We start from the raw sequence: 16,519 nt of genomic DNA, 5'->3' as shown, positions 1-16,519 counted from the left end.
ATTATTCTGCAATCACCAGATCTCAGCCCAATCGAGCATGCATTTCACTTGCTCACGATAAAAATTTAAGGCAGAAAGATGTTCAAAGATGCAAGAACTGAAGACAGCTGAAGTCAAGGCCCGGCAAAGCATCACAAAGGAGGAAACCCGACATTTGGTGATGTCGATGGGTTCCAGACTCCAGGCAGTCATTGCCTGCAAAGGATTCTCAACAAAATATTGAAAAGTACCATTTTACTTTACGTTATGTTTATTTGTCCAATTACTTTTGAGCCCCTGAAATAAGGAGCATTTGCATAAAAATAGCTACAATTCCTACATATTTAATCATATATTTCAGTTCAACCCCTTGAATTAAGGCTTAAAGTCTGCACTTCAATTCAGTTGTAGTTGTTTCCGTTTAAATCCAAAGCATGCAGAACCCAAATCATGAAAATTGTGTCCTTGTCCAAATATGTTTGGACCTAACTGTAGCTGCCTTTGATATTACAAATAAGGGCACAGGCCTATAGATATTCTATTTAAAGTGAACAAGCATTTTATTGACATTGCTTCTCTTCCCTGTATTCTTTCATTTTTACCTTGCTCACAGTTTATTTTCTATTCTATATTTTAAATATAACAAAGAGGAACAGCATCAGCAAAGTTATCCTATATTTGTCCTGGTCCTTTGAAGTTGTTGGTCTGACAGTCAAACCAAAGTGAGCCTCAGAAAACATTGACAGAAGGACTTCTCATTTATAGTTTTTCAACCCTCTTATTACTGATAAGGTAAAGTAGCTTCCACAATGGGTGAATAATCCATTCAAGTTGCATTTTATTGAGTACACAAAGAAAATCTGATGATAAATAAGCTAATCACATTAGCCTCAGACTACTTTATTCATTTATTTATTTATTTATTTATTTGATTATTATTAATTATATTTACGTACTTCAGTACGACTGTTTGGAACATACTGTGTGCTTTTGTTTTATATCCTTTGCGAGGCATTAAGAGCTTTCTTTCTTTCTTTCTTTCTTTCTTCTTCTTCTTCTTCTTCTTTTTTTTATTATTATTATTATTATTTTTTTATAACATCATTTGGTTACCACTCAATGAACAGTAACTTGCACACTAGTGACGAAGTTGTTGGCGCCTGTTTTCAAGATGTCTTACAAAATGATGTTTCAGATCATTAACTAACTTTAGCTAAAATTCACGACTTATTGAGCCATGTTTATTTTGTGTCATGTCAACGGACGCAGCCAAAAACTGAAGCGCTTGTGCAGACGCTGACCAATCAGAGCACGTGTTACTTAAAGGTGTCACGAATCGGTCGCCACGGTAACAAAAAACAAACTGAGGAACGCTGATCCCCGCGTCTGCATTTTAGAGCCGGGTGAGACTTGTATTCTTATATTTTCTTCTTCTTCAACTGCTGTATAGTGTTTAGTTGTGACGAGAAACTTGATTAACTTAATCCCAAAACACGTCCATACTGCATTAGGATAATGGCACCGTTCCTGTGAATGGACACACAGTAACCGAGTATGCATAGAGGCTGGACACGTATTCGTCAGTAAGTAAAATGTGGAGATGACAGTCAACATTCTGTGTTCTCTGTACTAAAGCTTTTTAATAATAATACTAATAATAATAATTATTATTATAACAACCACAAGTTTAGCGAATCACTGTTAGCCAAGTTAACACGATACGCGCTTCCCTTGCAGGTGACGCCTTATATTTATACACAGAAGATGTTGCAGTCTAGAAAAGTGCGCCTGACAGAAGCCAAAATGCATCCCCATCAACTCCTAGAAGTACTTGAGCCAAGCACGACAACCCTTCAAAAAGTAAAAATGAACTGTTCCGACTTTTATGGCTTAGTAATGAACTAACCTTATGAAAAGCAAGATGCAATTTGTATTTTTATAGGTACTCAAAATTTGTATTTACACCACAGCCAATGAATGATTCAAGTAACTTGTTTTTAACATTGTTAATAGTTATATACATTTAAAAGGAAGTTAATCAACACAAATATATGTAACAGATCAACCTTTGTCTCTGAGCTACCCTAGTTTTTCTTTGTATTATGTATATATTTGTATCTATTGTTACTTGTGTGTTTTGCAGATGCCCTTGGTGGATGTCGATCAGTCAAATTTCCTGCCCCACCCACCCGAGTTAATCTTCCAGAACTTCACTCCCGCACAGTCGTACAAGTTACCTCTGCAGCTGTTCAACAATGATAAGGTGTGGACTTAATGACACCATAATGTCTTCTTATCTCTACAACAAAACATTAAAAAAAATAATGTATGAAACAAACTTAAGTGTTTCCAACTTTGTGTTTGATGCTCTGTTGATTTGAAGATATTTATCATCATGCATTTGGCAATTTGTGCTTGCTTCAAGATATCGCGGCATGTTAAGCTGGAGCATCAGGAGTCCGCTTATTTCCAAGTTGAAGGTCCAAAAGAGGCAAAGACTAAAGTTGCAGCAGGACTGTCGGTGGGCTTCACAGTCTGCTTCACTCCACAGGAGAACAAGGTATCTTCACTTTTCTGAAGATGCTTTTAGATTGTTTCTTTTGTTACAAATACACCTGGGGCTCCTGTTTTAAAATGTCTGTTTTAATATGCTACATTGATACCTGTACTTTCTGTTAACCACCTAATTATCAGGACTCAAACTCAGGTCCTCCAGGGCCACAATCGTGCATGTTTTAGAGGTATCCCTAAGCCAACGCACCTGAATCAAATGATCAGGACTGTTGTCAGGTTTCTGCAAAGATTGCTGATAAGATGGAGGACTGGAGCTTGAGACATGAAATACGTAATTGTAAATTCTAATACCTGTTTTTCATTTTTCTTTACAGGACTACCACCATACTTTGGTTTTTGTGACAGAGCGGGAGCAATTTGAGGTGGCAATCCGTGCCATTGGCCCAAGGGCCAGTTTGAACTTCCGTGATGAGTTGCATTTACCTGACTGCCTTGTAAAAGCCTCCACACAAAGGACTCAGCTTGTACGCAACCTTGGAGACCGCATAGCCATCTTCAAATTGCAGACACAGAGGTGACTAGTTCTATTAGTGATGGGAAAATGAAGCTTCATGAACCACTTCCAATATTTTTTTACTCCTCTAGATGGTGTTCTTGGTTTAAAGATTCATTGGAAATTCAGTCAATTACCACTGCATTTTTAAAACAAGAACCCTGCTGCAATGGAAATGGATTACATTTCCACATAATCTTTAAACCAAGACCCCCCTCTAGAGGAGTAAAACAAATATTGCAAGTAGTTCATGAAGCTTAATTTTCCCAACTCAATGTAGCAACCTAGAAGCGGGACCTCGTCTGCTGACATTTAGAAAAACAAGGCGTAGAAATTAAAAATGCCTGAAAGTTCATGATGCAATATGGTTTTCATTACGTCGTAAGCTTCATGAGCCACTTGCAATATTTTGTTTTTACTCCTGCAGATGGTGCCCTTGATTTAAAGATAAAGGCTAGAGCAATGGAAATTGATTACATTTTCCACTGCATCTTAAATCAAGAGCGCAATCGAGGGGAGTAAAATAATATCGCAACCATTTTCTCATCACTACATTAATCCTTATAGTGCAATGGGCATATTGTGGAAAATGTACTTTTAATTGCTTGTACACCAACAATTGTGTCTCTGGAGGGTCTGATCAGTCAATTACACAACCCAGCACATATGTTAGCGTTGTTTGGCAACGTGTACGCTGTATCCGTCACATGCACGGTTCAGCAACACTAATTCCGCAGCTTGGTGATGAAATGCCGCCTCCACAACTTCAAATTTAATCAACACTTTACTGACTTTCTGAGCGCTCGCATTTTTCTTTAGACAGCAGGCTGTTACTTTCACTTTAGGGCAAGTAGCCGCTCGCCTCATCGCAGCCCCAAGTTTCCCCCTGGCTGCCATGGTAACACAAAGCTGTACTGGAATTGCCCACTCGACAGTAGAGAGGCAGTGGCTAGCACCACCCCTTCAGAACAGGCTATCTTGAAAATTTAAAATCACACACATGACATCTAGGAACTGTGCTTAATGTGCATCTTTTATTTACTTTAAGATGTTGAAATAAATTAATACTTTTTCACATTTTTTTTGAAAGACAAGCTCCTATCATTGAAGTGATAACACAACTGCACTAATTGCAGTGCTCGAACATCATGATGCATATTGATGCTTCAATTGTAATTATTTTATTATGAGACATTACAGAGAGCAACACATTTTACAGTGTGTCTGTTTAACTTTCTGTCCATGCACACCTCTGGATGAGGTCAAATGCAAACAGAGGGTCGGGTAATACAAAAGTTAGTCACTCTTTGATCTTGCTTTTTTTCTATTTCAGTCCTTTTTCAGTAACTCCCTACTCTGGAACTCTTGATATTGGCGAGAGTATGCAGGCCACGGTGGCTTTCAATCCGATGACTGCAGGAGACCACAGTCAGGATCTGTTGCTACACTATGATACTGGTAAAATATATGGAAATAATATTTAACAATGTAATAATTGCAGAATTTTCATGTTTTTGTGAATTCAAATATTTATATTTTGCTCTCCATCCATGTGTTTGTGTGACATAAACCTTACATTACTTGAACTGCAACATGCCTTAAAAATATGAATACGAATCGGTGGAGTATTGGTGATGTTGTGTATATTTTTACCCTAAGGTGGCAAAAGTGAGGCCATGCCTAAAATAAAATAAAATCAATGCTTAAGGGTTAGCTGGGTTTGTTGAGTTCTGCATTGTCGTTGTCACTTGTTGTGTTGTCACTTCTGCTTGTTTTCTGCTTACGGGTCACTTGAAAGTAGAAGTAGCAAAATAAGTAAAAAAAAAAAAAGAAAAGAAGAAGAACAAGATAAAATAATCTAAAAAAAAAAAAGTACAGTCTCAGCAATTCATATACTGTAGAAAATGTATAGCTTTCGTTTACTCTTTCTGAAGATCAACTTACATTTGTTTACTCATTTATTTATTACCCCAACCAACGTCACTCCTCTTCCTCTTTTTAGGTGAAGAAGTGCACATCAAACTCCATGGTTGCTGTGAGGAGCTGAAGCTCAATCTTATCCCCGAGTACCTTGATTTAGAAAATACTTACATTTCCTTGTCTAACACACATACGGTGTCCCTCACCAATAGTAGTGATACCACTCTTATGTACTGCTGGACTACATGGTCAAGCCAACCAGAAGTGAGCCAGTGAGTATACACTTTCAAATACTGTAGAATGAAATGATATAGTGCTTTTGACTTTCCTTCAGTTCTAAAAATAAAAAGTATTCACTAAAAACAAAGCACACAAAAATATGTCAATCCAGGAAGTATGTCTTTGCAGTATTGCTTAAACATAATTCACAGTAGGGATACTTTTCTGGCAAACTGTCTCTCTTGGTACCTTTTGTTACTCTTTGCATTGCCTTTCCCTTTTCTCTCGACTCACCAGGGATTGCTCAGTGCTCGAGCAGCAGAATCATGTGGATTCACATTTGCTTGTTCCCTGCCAGTCTGAGCCCACAGCCAATCATCGAACCGGCCTCCTCCCCCTCTCACATGGATGCATAACATTAGAACCAGCGGTATGTGTTTGTGACTTCCTCATCTGCATTCTTTCTCTCACTAATTATTTTTTCGTTATTGTCATACCGTTGTTTTTGAAAATCTGAGACTGTGAGCAATTGCCAAGACGACGCATTTTGATGCTTTTATTTTAATGATATGCAAATGAAATGAAGTGTGCCTACTTGTTCTGCATTTACTCTATAATGCATAACAAACTAATCTATTACTCTAACGTGCCTTTTTCCCATTTTCTTAACATGGAGCAGTTGGGTGAAATATGGCCAAATACCACAGCACGTTTCACTGTTGTCTTCAAGCCCGATGAAGCCAAACTTTACCAAGAAACCATATATTGTGACATCACGGGTAAGTGTTAGGCTGGAATTCACAACAAAATTTGGTTTAAAACAAGCGCAACAATTCAATAACAGCTCATGGAATATACAACAACAATAGTAGATTGAAATATATTTCCGATCCACATGGATAGGCAAAATGTTGTTGTACATTTTGTAACTGAACAGTTGCATAACATATAATGATACCATCTCTTAATTTGACTTAATTGTGACATTTAAACACCTTTGGCTTTATTTTCATGACGGGCGTAAATTCTGAGCATGCATGGCATATCTCAGTGTGAAGGTGGGTTAGAGACAATGCTGGTAATTTCACAGATGAGTGCGGGCGAATCGGCGAGAGGAAAGGGGAATGGTCAAAGCCGACATCAGTTAAAGTGTCTCCTTTCATTCCCTTAACAGGTGGCACACTAAAGGCCAAATCCACTACGAATGCGCCACGTCCGCTAAGAGCGCTAAATATTGCTCCACAACTGCACCTGCAGCTTGTTTCCTGTAAGCGTCCTATTCACTAAGGATATTGCTCTAATGATATACCAGCGCAAACATGGCCACAACGTTTGACAGTTGGGAGCAAGTTTGCAACTTGATTTACCACACATGGCAATGGATTTGCGGCATAGTAACAGTTGGAGAGAAAGATGACATTATCAGAAAGTGAGGTTGAACCGAAGAGGTCCAAAAGCGTTTTCCTCACTTAGCGCCATTAAGCTGTAGTGAGCAGAGAGGTTGACGACGACGACATTCATTCATTCATTCATTCATTTGATGTCCAAATACACATTTTTGCTACGATCATCTTTTATATTTTCAGTGGTTGACGTGGGCATACAGTAGAGATGTTTTTTCATATAGCATAACCGAGCGTTAATACATCTGTCACGTGAAAATGATCGTTAAATTACTTTCTTGTGCTTGTTACGCTGTACTTTTAGGTAAAAAATCTCGCATCCCTCTGAGAGTCAGGGGGGAGGGTTTGGGACCGGCAATGGAGATTAACTGTAACCTAATGGATATGAAAAATATATTCATAGGTCACACTGTCTCTTATGAGGTAAGGCTTTTCAAGAAAAATATATCCAAGGTGCATACTATAATTTAATGTCATCCTTTATGAATTCCCGCAGGTGCAGCTGTCCAACCATGGGCTGATTGATGCCCCTTTTGAGTTCTCAAACCCTAGTACCACTTTTGGTCAATTTTTCTCCTTCACTCCCAAGAAAGGTGTCGTTTGCTCCGGGGCTGGCCTTGTGGTTAAGGTCACCTTCCACAGTAACATTTTGGGATCTTTCTTAGAGGGCTTACTGCTAATTGTCACAGGGCAGCCTCTACCACTTACTCTTACCTTCAGGTGAAGTTAGAATGTAATACCTTTCTAATTTTGACACTCAGACTTTGATAATGATTGTACTGTGATCATAGTATCTGGTATAATTTTTCAACTTTGCAGGACAATAACTCTGATTTTCAAAGATTATTTTTGCTTTTTTTTTTGGTCCTTATATTTCATCACCCTCTTAAAATACAAACCCAATTCCAAACATGTTGGGACACTATTCAAATTGTGAATAAAAACTGAATGCAATTATATGAAAGTGCCAATTTTATTTTATTTTATTCAGAATATAACATAGAGAACAGGTCAAAAGTTTAAACTGAGAAAATTTATCATTTTAAGGGAAAACGATGTTGATTTCAAATTCCATGGTGTCAACAAATCTAAAAAAAAATTGGGACAAGGCCATTTTGTCTTAACACGCGGCTCTCTAACTGTCCAACTGTCTTGGGCTTTCTTTGTTGCACCTTCCCCTTTATGATGCGCCAAATGTGCTCGAGAAGTGAAAGAGCCAGCCATGATGTTGTAATTGGTGCTGCATGTGGTCTGGCATTATCGTGTTGAGAAATCTTCTCTGAAAGTGATGATGCCTGGATGGGAGCATATGTTGTTCTCCAATCTGAATATACCTTTCTGCATTGACGATGCCTTTCCCGATGTGGAAGCTGCCCATGCCACACACACTCTTGTAACCCTATACCATCCCAGATGCAGGCTTATAAACTGAGTGCTGATAACAACTTGGGTTGTCCTTGTCCTCTTTAGTCAGCATGATATAGCGCCCCAGTTTTCCTCAAAGAACTTCCAATCGTGACTCGTCTGACCACAAAACAGGTTTCCATTTTGCCACACTCCATTTTAAATAACCCCTGGCCCAGAGAAACGCCTCCGCTTCTTGGTCTGCTTTAGAAATGGCTTCTTTGTACTGTCGTGTTTCATCTGGCAACGGCGGCTGGCACGGTGGATTGTGTTCAATGTTTTCTGGAAGTATTGCTGAGCCCGTTCTGTGATTTCCCTTACAGTAAGCATTCCCGTTTGCGGTGCAGTGCCGTTTAAGGGCCTGAAGATCATGGGCATCCAGTAGGATTTTCCGGCCTTGACCCTTACACACATAGATTGTTCCAGATTCTCGGAATCTTTGGATGATGTTATGCACTGTAGATGATGATTACTTCAACCTTTTTGCAATTTTTCGCTGGTAAACACCTTTCTGATATTTCTCCACTATCTTTCTACGCAACATTTAAGGAATTGGTGATTCTCTACCCATCTTCGCTTCTGAGAGACACTGCCACTCCGAGAAGCTCTTTTTCAAGTTGCCAATGGACCTCATTAGTGGTAACTGGTCTTCCAGCTGTTTTTTTTTATAAGTGCAATTGACTTTTCCAGCCTCTTATTGCTACCTGCCCCAACTTTTTACATTTATACATTTTCTCAGTTTAAACTTTTGACCTGTCACCTATGTTCTATTCTGAACAAAATATTGAAATTTGTCACTTCCACATAATTGCATTCAGTTTTTATTCACAATTTGTATAGTAGGTTTGTAATAGCATAAGTCATTTCCCCCCCCCAAAATTATTATATTTTGACTTAATCATCTCCTCATGATGCAAATGGTTCATTTTTTTTGTGGGGTTTTTTTTGTGTGTGAAAAGTCTGAAAAACTTAGGCTTAGGCGATTATTTTAAGAAGGCATCAATTTGTACCATGTGATGGTTTATATATATTTGTTTCTATTTCAGGGGCTGTGTTATTGGGCCTACTTTTCACTTCAGTGTTTCAGAGCTCAATTTTGGAGATGTTGCCTATGGTTAGTACATCTTTACAGTATATGTTGGAGTTTTTTTTCTTCTTTTCACTATTACTTAAATAACAATTCCCAAGTGTCATGATAACATCAAGTCACATCTGTGACTTGATCTGGTCAAAATACGCCAAGGATGAATACATTTAGCACAATTTTCAAGATCTGTTTTGAGTCTTGCTAAAATTAGTGTGTTTTGAGGGGCTCTTGCTTTCTTGCTTGCTAAACGCATATGACCCTCTACTGCGAGGCGTACAGCCTTGTGCTGGGCTGTGATTGGGCGACACAATTCAAACATACAAAAACATGCACTGTTTTGAGGGGAGTGTCCTGTCATTACAACTTATGGTTTCCGTTACTATGACAACTAGGAATGGAGCTAGTAGGTTGAACAAGGTGAGCACTTCTACTTGCAGAAGTGAAGCCTTGTGTGTGGAAAAGAAGCCCGAGCATACAATTAAAACACTTTTATTCTTGTAAGAAACACTTTATACACGACTGTATACTTAACCCTATAAAGCCTGAACCATGAAATATATGAGAGAAAATTCAGATTATTTGTAAAGCATTTTTTGGTCCTTTTGAACAAACGTTTTTTTTGTTTTGTTTTTTGCAAATCAACTTCCGCATATGACTTTTGATTTGTGTCATATTTGATACATCCGGTCACAATGCTTTAAATTTGTACATTTATAACTGTCAAAAATACAATGATAAACAGACGTATCAAACATATTAGTATTTCCCAAAATCTGAAAAAATATTTCCCACTATTAATAAGTATTAGTGTCTCTCCTTTCTCAATTGGGTTGATCGTGCAAGGTTGCTGGTAAAGCCGTCAGCTGGGTGATACTGCCCTCTAATGGATTATCTGTGCAATGCATGTGTCACATCATATACGGTTTAAATGGCGAAAAAATTATACACATGAAATTAATATGATAGGGTTAATTCTGATAAATACCACCGATCTCAACCATTTTGACAACTTCACCGAGCAGTCAACAATGTGTCAATTTTCAGAAACGCCGCAATGCTGCTCTTCCCAGCCTAGCCCTGCCAACTCATGGACAGAGAACCTTAGTGTGAGGGTGGTTTCGTAAATTAGCCAAATAACGATGTCAGAATTCGTTAGAATCAGAATGTCTTGCTTACGGACACATTTTCTGAAGATTTTCGTTGTTGTTTATTTTATGTGGCAGGTGGGCCAGGACTCCCAACGTCCGTATACAAGCAATAAACAAGTAAAAATCCCATAATATGTCCCGTTTAAAGTACGTTTTTAATTTACTACATTGCTAAGTGTAATGCAGAGGCGGAGGAACCAGGGGGGGACTGGGGGCATAAGCCTCAAGTTTACTGAAACATAATAGCTCTTGTAGCCTCATTATGTTTTACGTTGCATATTATTTTGATTTTAATCTTGATTTTAGTTTTTATGTTTTTGCAGGTTTCCCCCAAACAGAAATGTGTTCCCTCTTTAACACATCCTTTGTTCCAATGAGCTTTTCCCTGCGTGTCGTGGGAGACGGAATGGGGTGTCCGAGTGTGACCAGTGACCAGCAAGTGTGTGACCTATGTAAGAACAACTGGCAAGGCAGTGCTGCTCATGACATTAGTGCTATGCCCGTTGAGTTCACCGTCAGTCCTGCTATGGGTTCTGTGCGGGCCATGGCGGATGTCAGCATCAAGGTACAGTGGATTATTATATGACGTTTTTGTGCTGCCTAATTCAGTTTTTTATTTTGTTAAATTAAGTTGAATTTTCATTTGAATACACCACTTGCTCTTACCCTTTTTGCAGTTAATTTTAAATGTACTTTCAGTTTTTTGCCAGCGCAGCAAAAAGAAAACTTCTATCTGTCCATCCATCCATCCGTCCGTCCCATTTCTTCATGCTGCATGCTTGCTTGTGTATTGTCTCAGCAGGTGTCATTGTGCTCCAACACAGTCAAATATTACAGGGTGGCTCTGGTAGTAGATGTCGAAGGTGTTGGAAAAGAGATCATGGCTTTGCCCATTATCGCAAGGTAAGGCATAAATGTAGAAAACAAGCTGACGCCCGTAGTCAATGCAGGTTGGCACAACAAATTGCAACCACTTTAAATACATATTTGATATGAATATAATTAGTAGGGAGCAGAATCAGATAATGTGGGTAACACGTTTGTTTTACAGGTGAGGGGATCTGGGTTCGGCTCTTGGTTTGGGACTTTGCTGTTTGTCTTGAGGGGTAGTCTTAGTTCATGAGAATGAGCGACTGTTCACTGCAGAACCATGGCTTTGACTTTTATTTCATTTAAATAAATGATCAAGTGTCTTGACCTTTCTTTTACCTTTGGTATTATGATACATGATGTTGTTTCAGACAGTGTAGTCAAGCAGTGGCTTGAAAGTGGCGGATCTTGAGCACATATTCCAAGATGTTGTGAGACACGCTGCTGCCATCTAGTAGTAGGGCTGTGAAGCGCACTTGTATCTCAAATTTTGCTCATATCTCAAGACAACACCTTTGCCAAATTGAAAGCTTGTATCTAAAAAAACAAAACCCTAACGTCAAGGCACTTGTATCTCAAGGAACCACTCTACAAGCAATTAAAAAGTCAATGTTTCATAATATTTTGCGAGGGAGGCTCAAAAAACGATTTCTCAGTTTTTCTCTTTGCTCTGTGGACAGGTGTATTGTTCCAGAAATCATGGTGGAGACTCCAGTGGTGGACTTTCAGAAGTGCTTTCTCAATCACCCATATGAAAAGAAAGTCCGCCTAACGAACCAAAGCGATCTTCCTGTCTGCTACGGCATGCTGGAGCAGGTAAAGCACTTCTCTGCTGCTAGAACAGAATGGCTGCCTTTTAAGTTCCACTTTAATTTACAGTTTGTTCATTGCCACATTGCCGTGTTTGTGTACATGGGATTAAAACTAAAAGCTTTCCCCTCAGTTTAACAACAGAGGATCATTTTCATCAACAGCCAAAAGACTAATAAGCTTTCATCTACAGTACTGTATCTTTAATTGGTAGAGAAACAACACTATAAATTGCCATTTCATGAACGTGTTTATGGGATAAAGTGTTTGATGGGATACGTTGTGCTCATTTATAGCCAGGAATTTCCAGTTTTTTTTTTTAATTAAAACACATCAATCAGTGTGGCAATATATGCACATATGCAGAGGTACATAATACAGAATAATTGTGTACATTATTTCTGCATGTTTAGGAATATGATGAGAACCCTTCAGTGATATTTGGGAGTTCTTTATCCAGGGGAGTGATTCCTCCTCACAGCTCCGCAGACCTTCCTGTTTTTCTTCTGGTGAAGGATGTTGGAAAGCAACATCACACTCTTTACATTGCTCTGTTTGGTAGCGTTTATCCACCACTTGTAAGTGTCTGCTAACATATTGCTTCCCTCTGGTGCTGCTGTGTCTTAGTCTTATTATATTATTTGTTTTCTTAATCCCCCTTTCTTCTGTTCCCAGGAGGTTGTCTTATCTTGCACTGGCCGTGGTCCTATAGTTCATCTTCAGTGTCCGAGTCAACAGCTGGAATTTGGCAAAATACCTGTTCTGACAGACATTACTAAATCCATTCCCCTGTTCAACCAGGCACCAATTCCAGCATACTTCACAGCAAGCATGGTACAAAACACTCAACTCAGATTAGCCTCTAAATACGCCATAGTTTAAGACGGATGGAATTCTAAGGGAGCCCATCTTGTACGATGATGTCATTAGCTGCATGAAAAAGACTGTTTAACTCATTCACTGCCATTGACGGCAATAGACGTCAAAAATTCATTTTAACTATTTCTATTAGTTTAACATTTTTCCCACTTTTGTTAACAAGAGTATGAAAACCTAGATTTTTTTATTGTATTAGAACTGATATCTAATTTGTGATTAAGCGTGAGTTAACTAGTGAAGTCATGCGATTAATTACGATTAAAAATGGTAATCGCCTGACGCCCCTAATTTTAAATAATCTTTAAAAAAAGATTATTAAAAATTGGGGGGATTTATTTATTTTTTATTTTTCAAGAAAAGATTATTAAAAATTAGGGGTGTCATGTGATAATTTTTTTAATCGTAATTAATCGCATGAGTTCACTAGTTAACTCACGATTAATCACAAATTTTATATCTGTTCTAAATGTAGAAAACATTTTTTTTTAGGTTTTTATACTCTTGTTAACAAAAGTGGAAAAAAATGTTAAACTAATATAAATAGTTAAAATAAATGTATGATGTCTTTAGCCGTCAATGGCAGTGAATGAGTTAATGTGTACTATAGTCCTATTGACATCAAGTAGAGAAAAGAGACAAAGAACAAAGAAAAATTGATTGTTTGCATTTCCACAGAGCCAACAAAAGTCCCCTTGGCGTGTTGAACCCAGTGAAGGGGAAGTGCCACCACAAGGCCACCTGGAACTTAAGATTGTGGCAAATTTAAAAGATACACTCTTGTTTCAAGACAAACTTGGCATTTCCATCCAAGGTAGTCAAAGTCACACTGTTGTCCTGACTGCAACGGGCACAGGCACCACAATTGTCACTGACAAACCTTTACATCCAAATCTCGACCTTGGGATACACTTCAGGTAGTATGAATTGATGAAACTAAAAAAACAAACAAAAATAAAAAAACACCTGAAAGCATATAACATATTGTCATATATATATATTTTTTATGTGTCCTAAGCCATGGATCGTGTGAATTCACTTTCAAAGTGACCAACTATGGCCAACGAATGCACCGACTTTATTGGAAGACAGAGTGCTCATCTGGTCGAACGTTCCTGCCCTCCATCTCACCTGCAAAAAAGAGAGACTCTGTTACCAATGGTTCGTGGGCATCCCCAACTGAAGACAGACCTGTATTCAACATCAGCCCGACACGTATGGAACTTTTCCCGGGTGGCTCGGTTGACATGTTGCTGAAAGGAGCTTCAGACTCGCCCAAGGTGAGATAGCAGAACAGCCCTAAGGGCCACTTTTCCATACAAACAATACTGTCTTATCGCTTAGTACTTTATGCATAGTGGGAGTTCCCAGTGTCTGTTTTGTGTCAAGTGTTTGCCCTGCCAGTTATGTTGACTTGTGTATCGTGGTTCAAACCCTGCATTTGAGCCTTTTCAAACTTTTGGGGCCTTTGTACATTAGCATGTTTAACATGCTGCATCATGCCTATTTGTGGCATACTGGCATTGCATATCACTGTCTGTTTACATATACACAATAAAAACAAGCAAGCCATGTCAGAAGGCCTGGTTATTTTTTTTTTCATAAATGATATACTCTACAATATTTTGAAACTTACACTGTTAATCACACAAATACAATAACACATTGGTCAAGTGGTGAATGTTTTGCATAAAAGAAAGTGCATCCTATTTGAGAGAATAAGTGCCTGAGATTTCATTGCTTATTTACAAGTAACCGTTACCTTCCTCCTCAGGTTGTAAAAGAATATCTAGTCTGTTGCGGCATTGTGGGACTTCAAGGGATTAAGGAGCATATATTTACTGTGGAGGTGACGTGCCAGTTTGTGACACCGATGCTCAGCATGTCCTCCCAGAAGTTGAATTTCTACATAGAAAAGGTTGATTCAAGAATTGTGAATTTGTTTTATGTAAGTTTCTCTCACTATTTCCTAACCCTTATGTATATCCAATTGCATCTATGTCTGTCTGTCAGCTCCCAGGGGAAGATCTCACCCAACTATATGAGGAGCTGGTTTTAAAGAATGTGTCATCTCTGTCGCTAACCATGGAGCTCTCGCTTGCTACTCCTTTCTCCCTGTGTGATGCCAGAGGAGACCCGAGTACTGCCAACACCAAAGTATGTCAGCACCTCTCTTACTTAAATGAAACAGTTCTCTTTTTTTATTTATTTGTTACACTTGTTTGTGTGTTCCGTTCACTACATTCCTAATTACTTTGCACTGTACATGCACTGCTTCACGTACTTGAACGGGCTTTGTCTAAAGGGTGTGATTATGAATTATGATTGAAGTGCAGAAGAGTGCACTAAAAGGGTATTGTAAAGATAACAAATGTTGATGACCTTTTTTATTCTAACTAATGTAATGCTTCCCCCCTCCCAGAGCATGACATTAGCTCAAGGGGAAGAAACTCAATTGTGGATATGTTTTGATCCAACTTGCTTCCATGGTCAGCTGTCACAAGTAGTGGATCAGGTAACATCAAGGTGTTTTTTTTTATTTTGTTTTTGGAAACGTACCTTTTGTTACTGTTGCTACAATTAAGCAACTGAAAGTTGTACCCAAGTAACATAGTACATTAAATTTAATTATTTAACACTCACAGCTGCTGTATTTTGGCAGGCAGCTACGTTTATTCACCACATTACCAATGATCAAATTGCAAGATTATTATAATTACCAAAAAGTTAAAAAAAAAAAAAAAAAAACTAAAATTGAAATGAAAAAAAAATCTTAACAAAATAAAATAAAAAGGGAAATGCTTAAAAAAGCTACAACTAACTGAAACTTCATTTTATGTTTAGAAAACATAAAATAAAAATAATTCTAATCATAGCGAAAATGTCATTCAATTTTGTCTTTGTCAATTAATATATATGAGCTGCATTTTAAATCAATTTATTTTGGTGTTGCTGTACATTCGTACAGAAGACGGAAAGGCACAGCTGTTTGAGAAATAACCTTTTTTTTAAACTCTTGCACTGGCCAAATACTCCATATATTAAAGAAAACTCAAATGAATACTAAAACTAACAAGAAGTAAACTAAAACGAAGCATTTTCGAAAAAAGTAAAAACTAAAACGAAGCATTTTCGAAAAAAGTAAAAACTAAAACGAAGCATTTTCGAAAAAAGTAGAAACTAAAACGAAGCATTTTTTCGAAAAAAGTTCAAACTAAAACTCACAAACTTGCTCTAAATACTAATCAAAACTAACTGAACAAAAGCCAAAACAAAATAAAGCCGAACTATAATGAAAAATACCAAACTATTATAACCCCTCCCCATTGTTATAAATCATCATATAAAATTAAATAATTTAATCAATATTTTTGATCTTTTAAAATTGAAATAATTGAAACAAATCTGAAAAATAAAAATAGATTTCAATAGATTTTCTTTCTTGTCCATGTTTTCCAGACCCTCCACATGTGCTATGTAGGACACCCACAACAGGACAAAGTGGAAATCCATGCTGAAGTCCATTATCCAAACCTCCATTTTTCTTCCACCATAGTGGATTTTGGCAGCGTGCTCAACTCCACGGAAAATCACCAGGAAGTGACAATGACAAACTGTTCTCCACTGCCGGTATTTTACCGCTGGGCATGTTTGGTGGATCATACACACTGTGCCATCAGGTATATCAGCACTGAAACGCATAAAGTTAATTTTGGTGGCAGTGGCTTGGGATAGA

General features: G+C 38.0%; 1 protein-coding gene across 4 annotated transcripts in view; it reads left to right on the top strand.

Moving 5' to 3' along the window:
• The first annotated feature begins 1,292 nt into the window (after positions 1-1,292).
• Positions 1,293-16,519, top strand: part of hydin (HYDIN axonemal central pair apparatus protein) — a 67,106-nt gene continuing 51,879 nt past the window's right edge. For 2 of the 4 annotated variants that reach the window (XM_086074215.1, XM_086074212.1), the window contains exons 1-24: positions 1,293-1,382; positions 1,491-1,562; positions 1,717-1,839; positions 2,123-2,242; positions 2,405-2,539; positions 2,868-3,067; positions 4,380-4,504; positions 5,049-5,238; positions 5,483-5,615; positions 5,865-5,964; positions 6,893-7,011; positions 7,085-7,308; positions 9,039-9,106; positions 10,551-10,792; positions 11,030-11,130; positions 11,778-11,913; positions 12,321-12,485; positions 12,583-12,741; positions 13,462-13,700; positions 13,802-14,063; positions 14,558-14,731; positions 14,797-14,940; positions 15,206-15,298; positions 16,243-16,463. In XM_086074215.1, coding sequence (XP_085930341.1) covers positions 1,744-1,839; positions 2,123-2,242; positions 2,405-2,539; positions 2,868-3,067; positions 4,380-4,504; positions 5,049-5,238; positions 5,483-5,615; positions 5,865-5,964; positions 6,893-7,011; positions 7,085-7,308; positions 9,039-9,106; positions 10,551-10,792; positions 11,030-11,130; positions 11,778-11,913; positions 12,321-12,485; positions 12,583-12,741; positions 13,462-13,700; positions 13,802-14,063; positions 14,558-14,731; positions 14,797-14,940; positions 15,206-15,298; positions 16,243-16,463 — 3,446 coding nt within the window. In that variant the 5' untranslated portion in view covers positions 1,293-1,382; positions 1,491-1,562; positions 1,717-1,743. Of the gene's footprint in view, positions 1,383-1,402; positions 1,563-1,716; positions 1,840-2,122; positions 2,243-2,404; positions 2,540-2,867; positions 3,068-4,379; positions 4,505-5,048; positions 5,239-5,482; positions 5,616-5,864; positions 5,965-6,892; positions 7,012-7,084; positions 7,309-9,038; positions 9,107-10,550; positions 10,793-11,029; positions 11,131-11,777; positions 11,914-12,320; positions 12,486-12,582; positions 12,742-13,461; positions 13,701-13,801; positions 14,064-14,557; positions 14,732-14,796; positions 14,941-15,205; positions 15,299-16,242; positions 16,464-16,519 lie in introns of those variants that run through there. The other 2 variants (XM_086074214.1, XM_086074213.1) reach the window with 2 other exon arrangements.

Source organism: Leptonotus elevatus, chromosome 4 (assembly GCF_054856555.1).
Source record: "Leptonotus elevatus isolate MCC_2025b chromosome 4, RoL_Lele_1.0, whole genome shotgun sequence".
Taxonomy (NCBI): Eukaryota; Metazoa; Chordata; class Actinopteri; order Syngnathiformes; family Syngnathidae; genus Leptonotus; species Leptonotus elevatus.
Note: the sequence above shows the minus strand (reverse complement) of the source record. Positions and strands in the feature narration are given on the sequence as shown.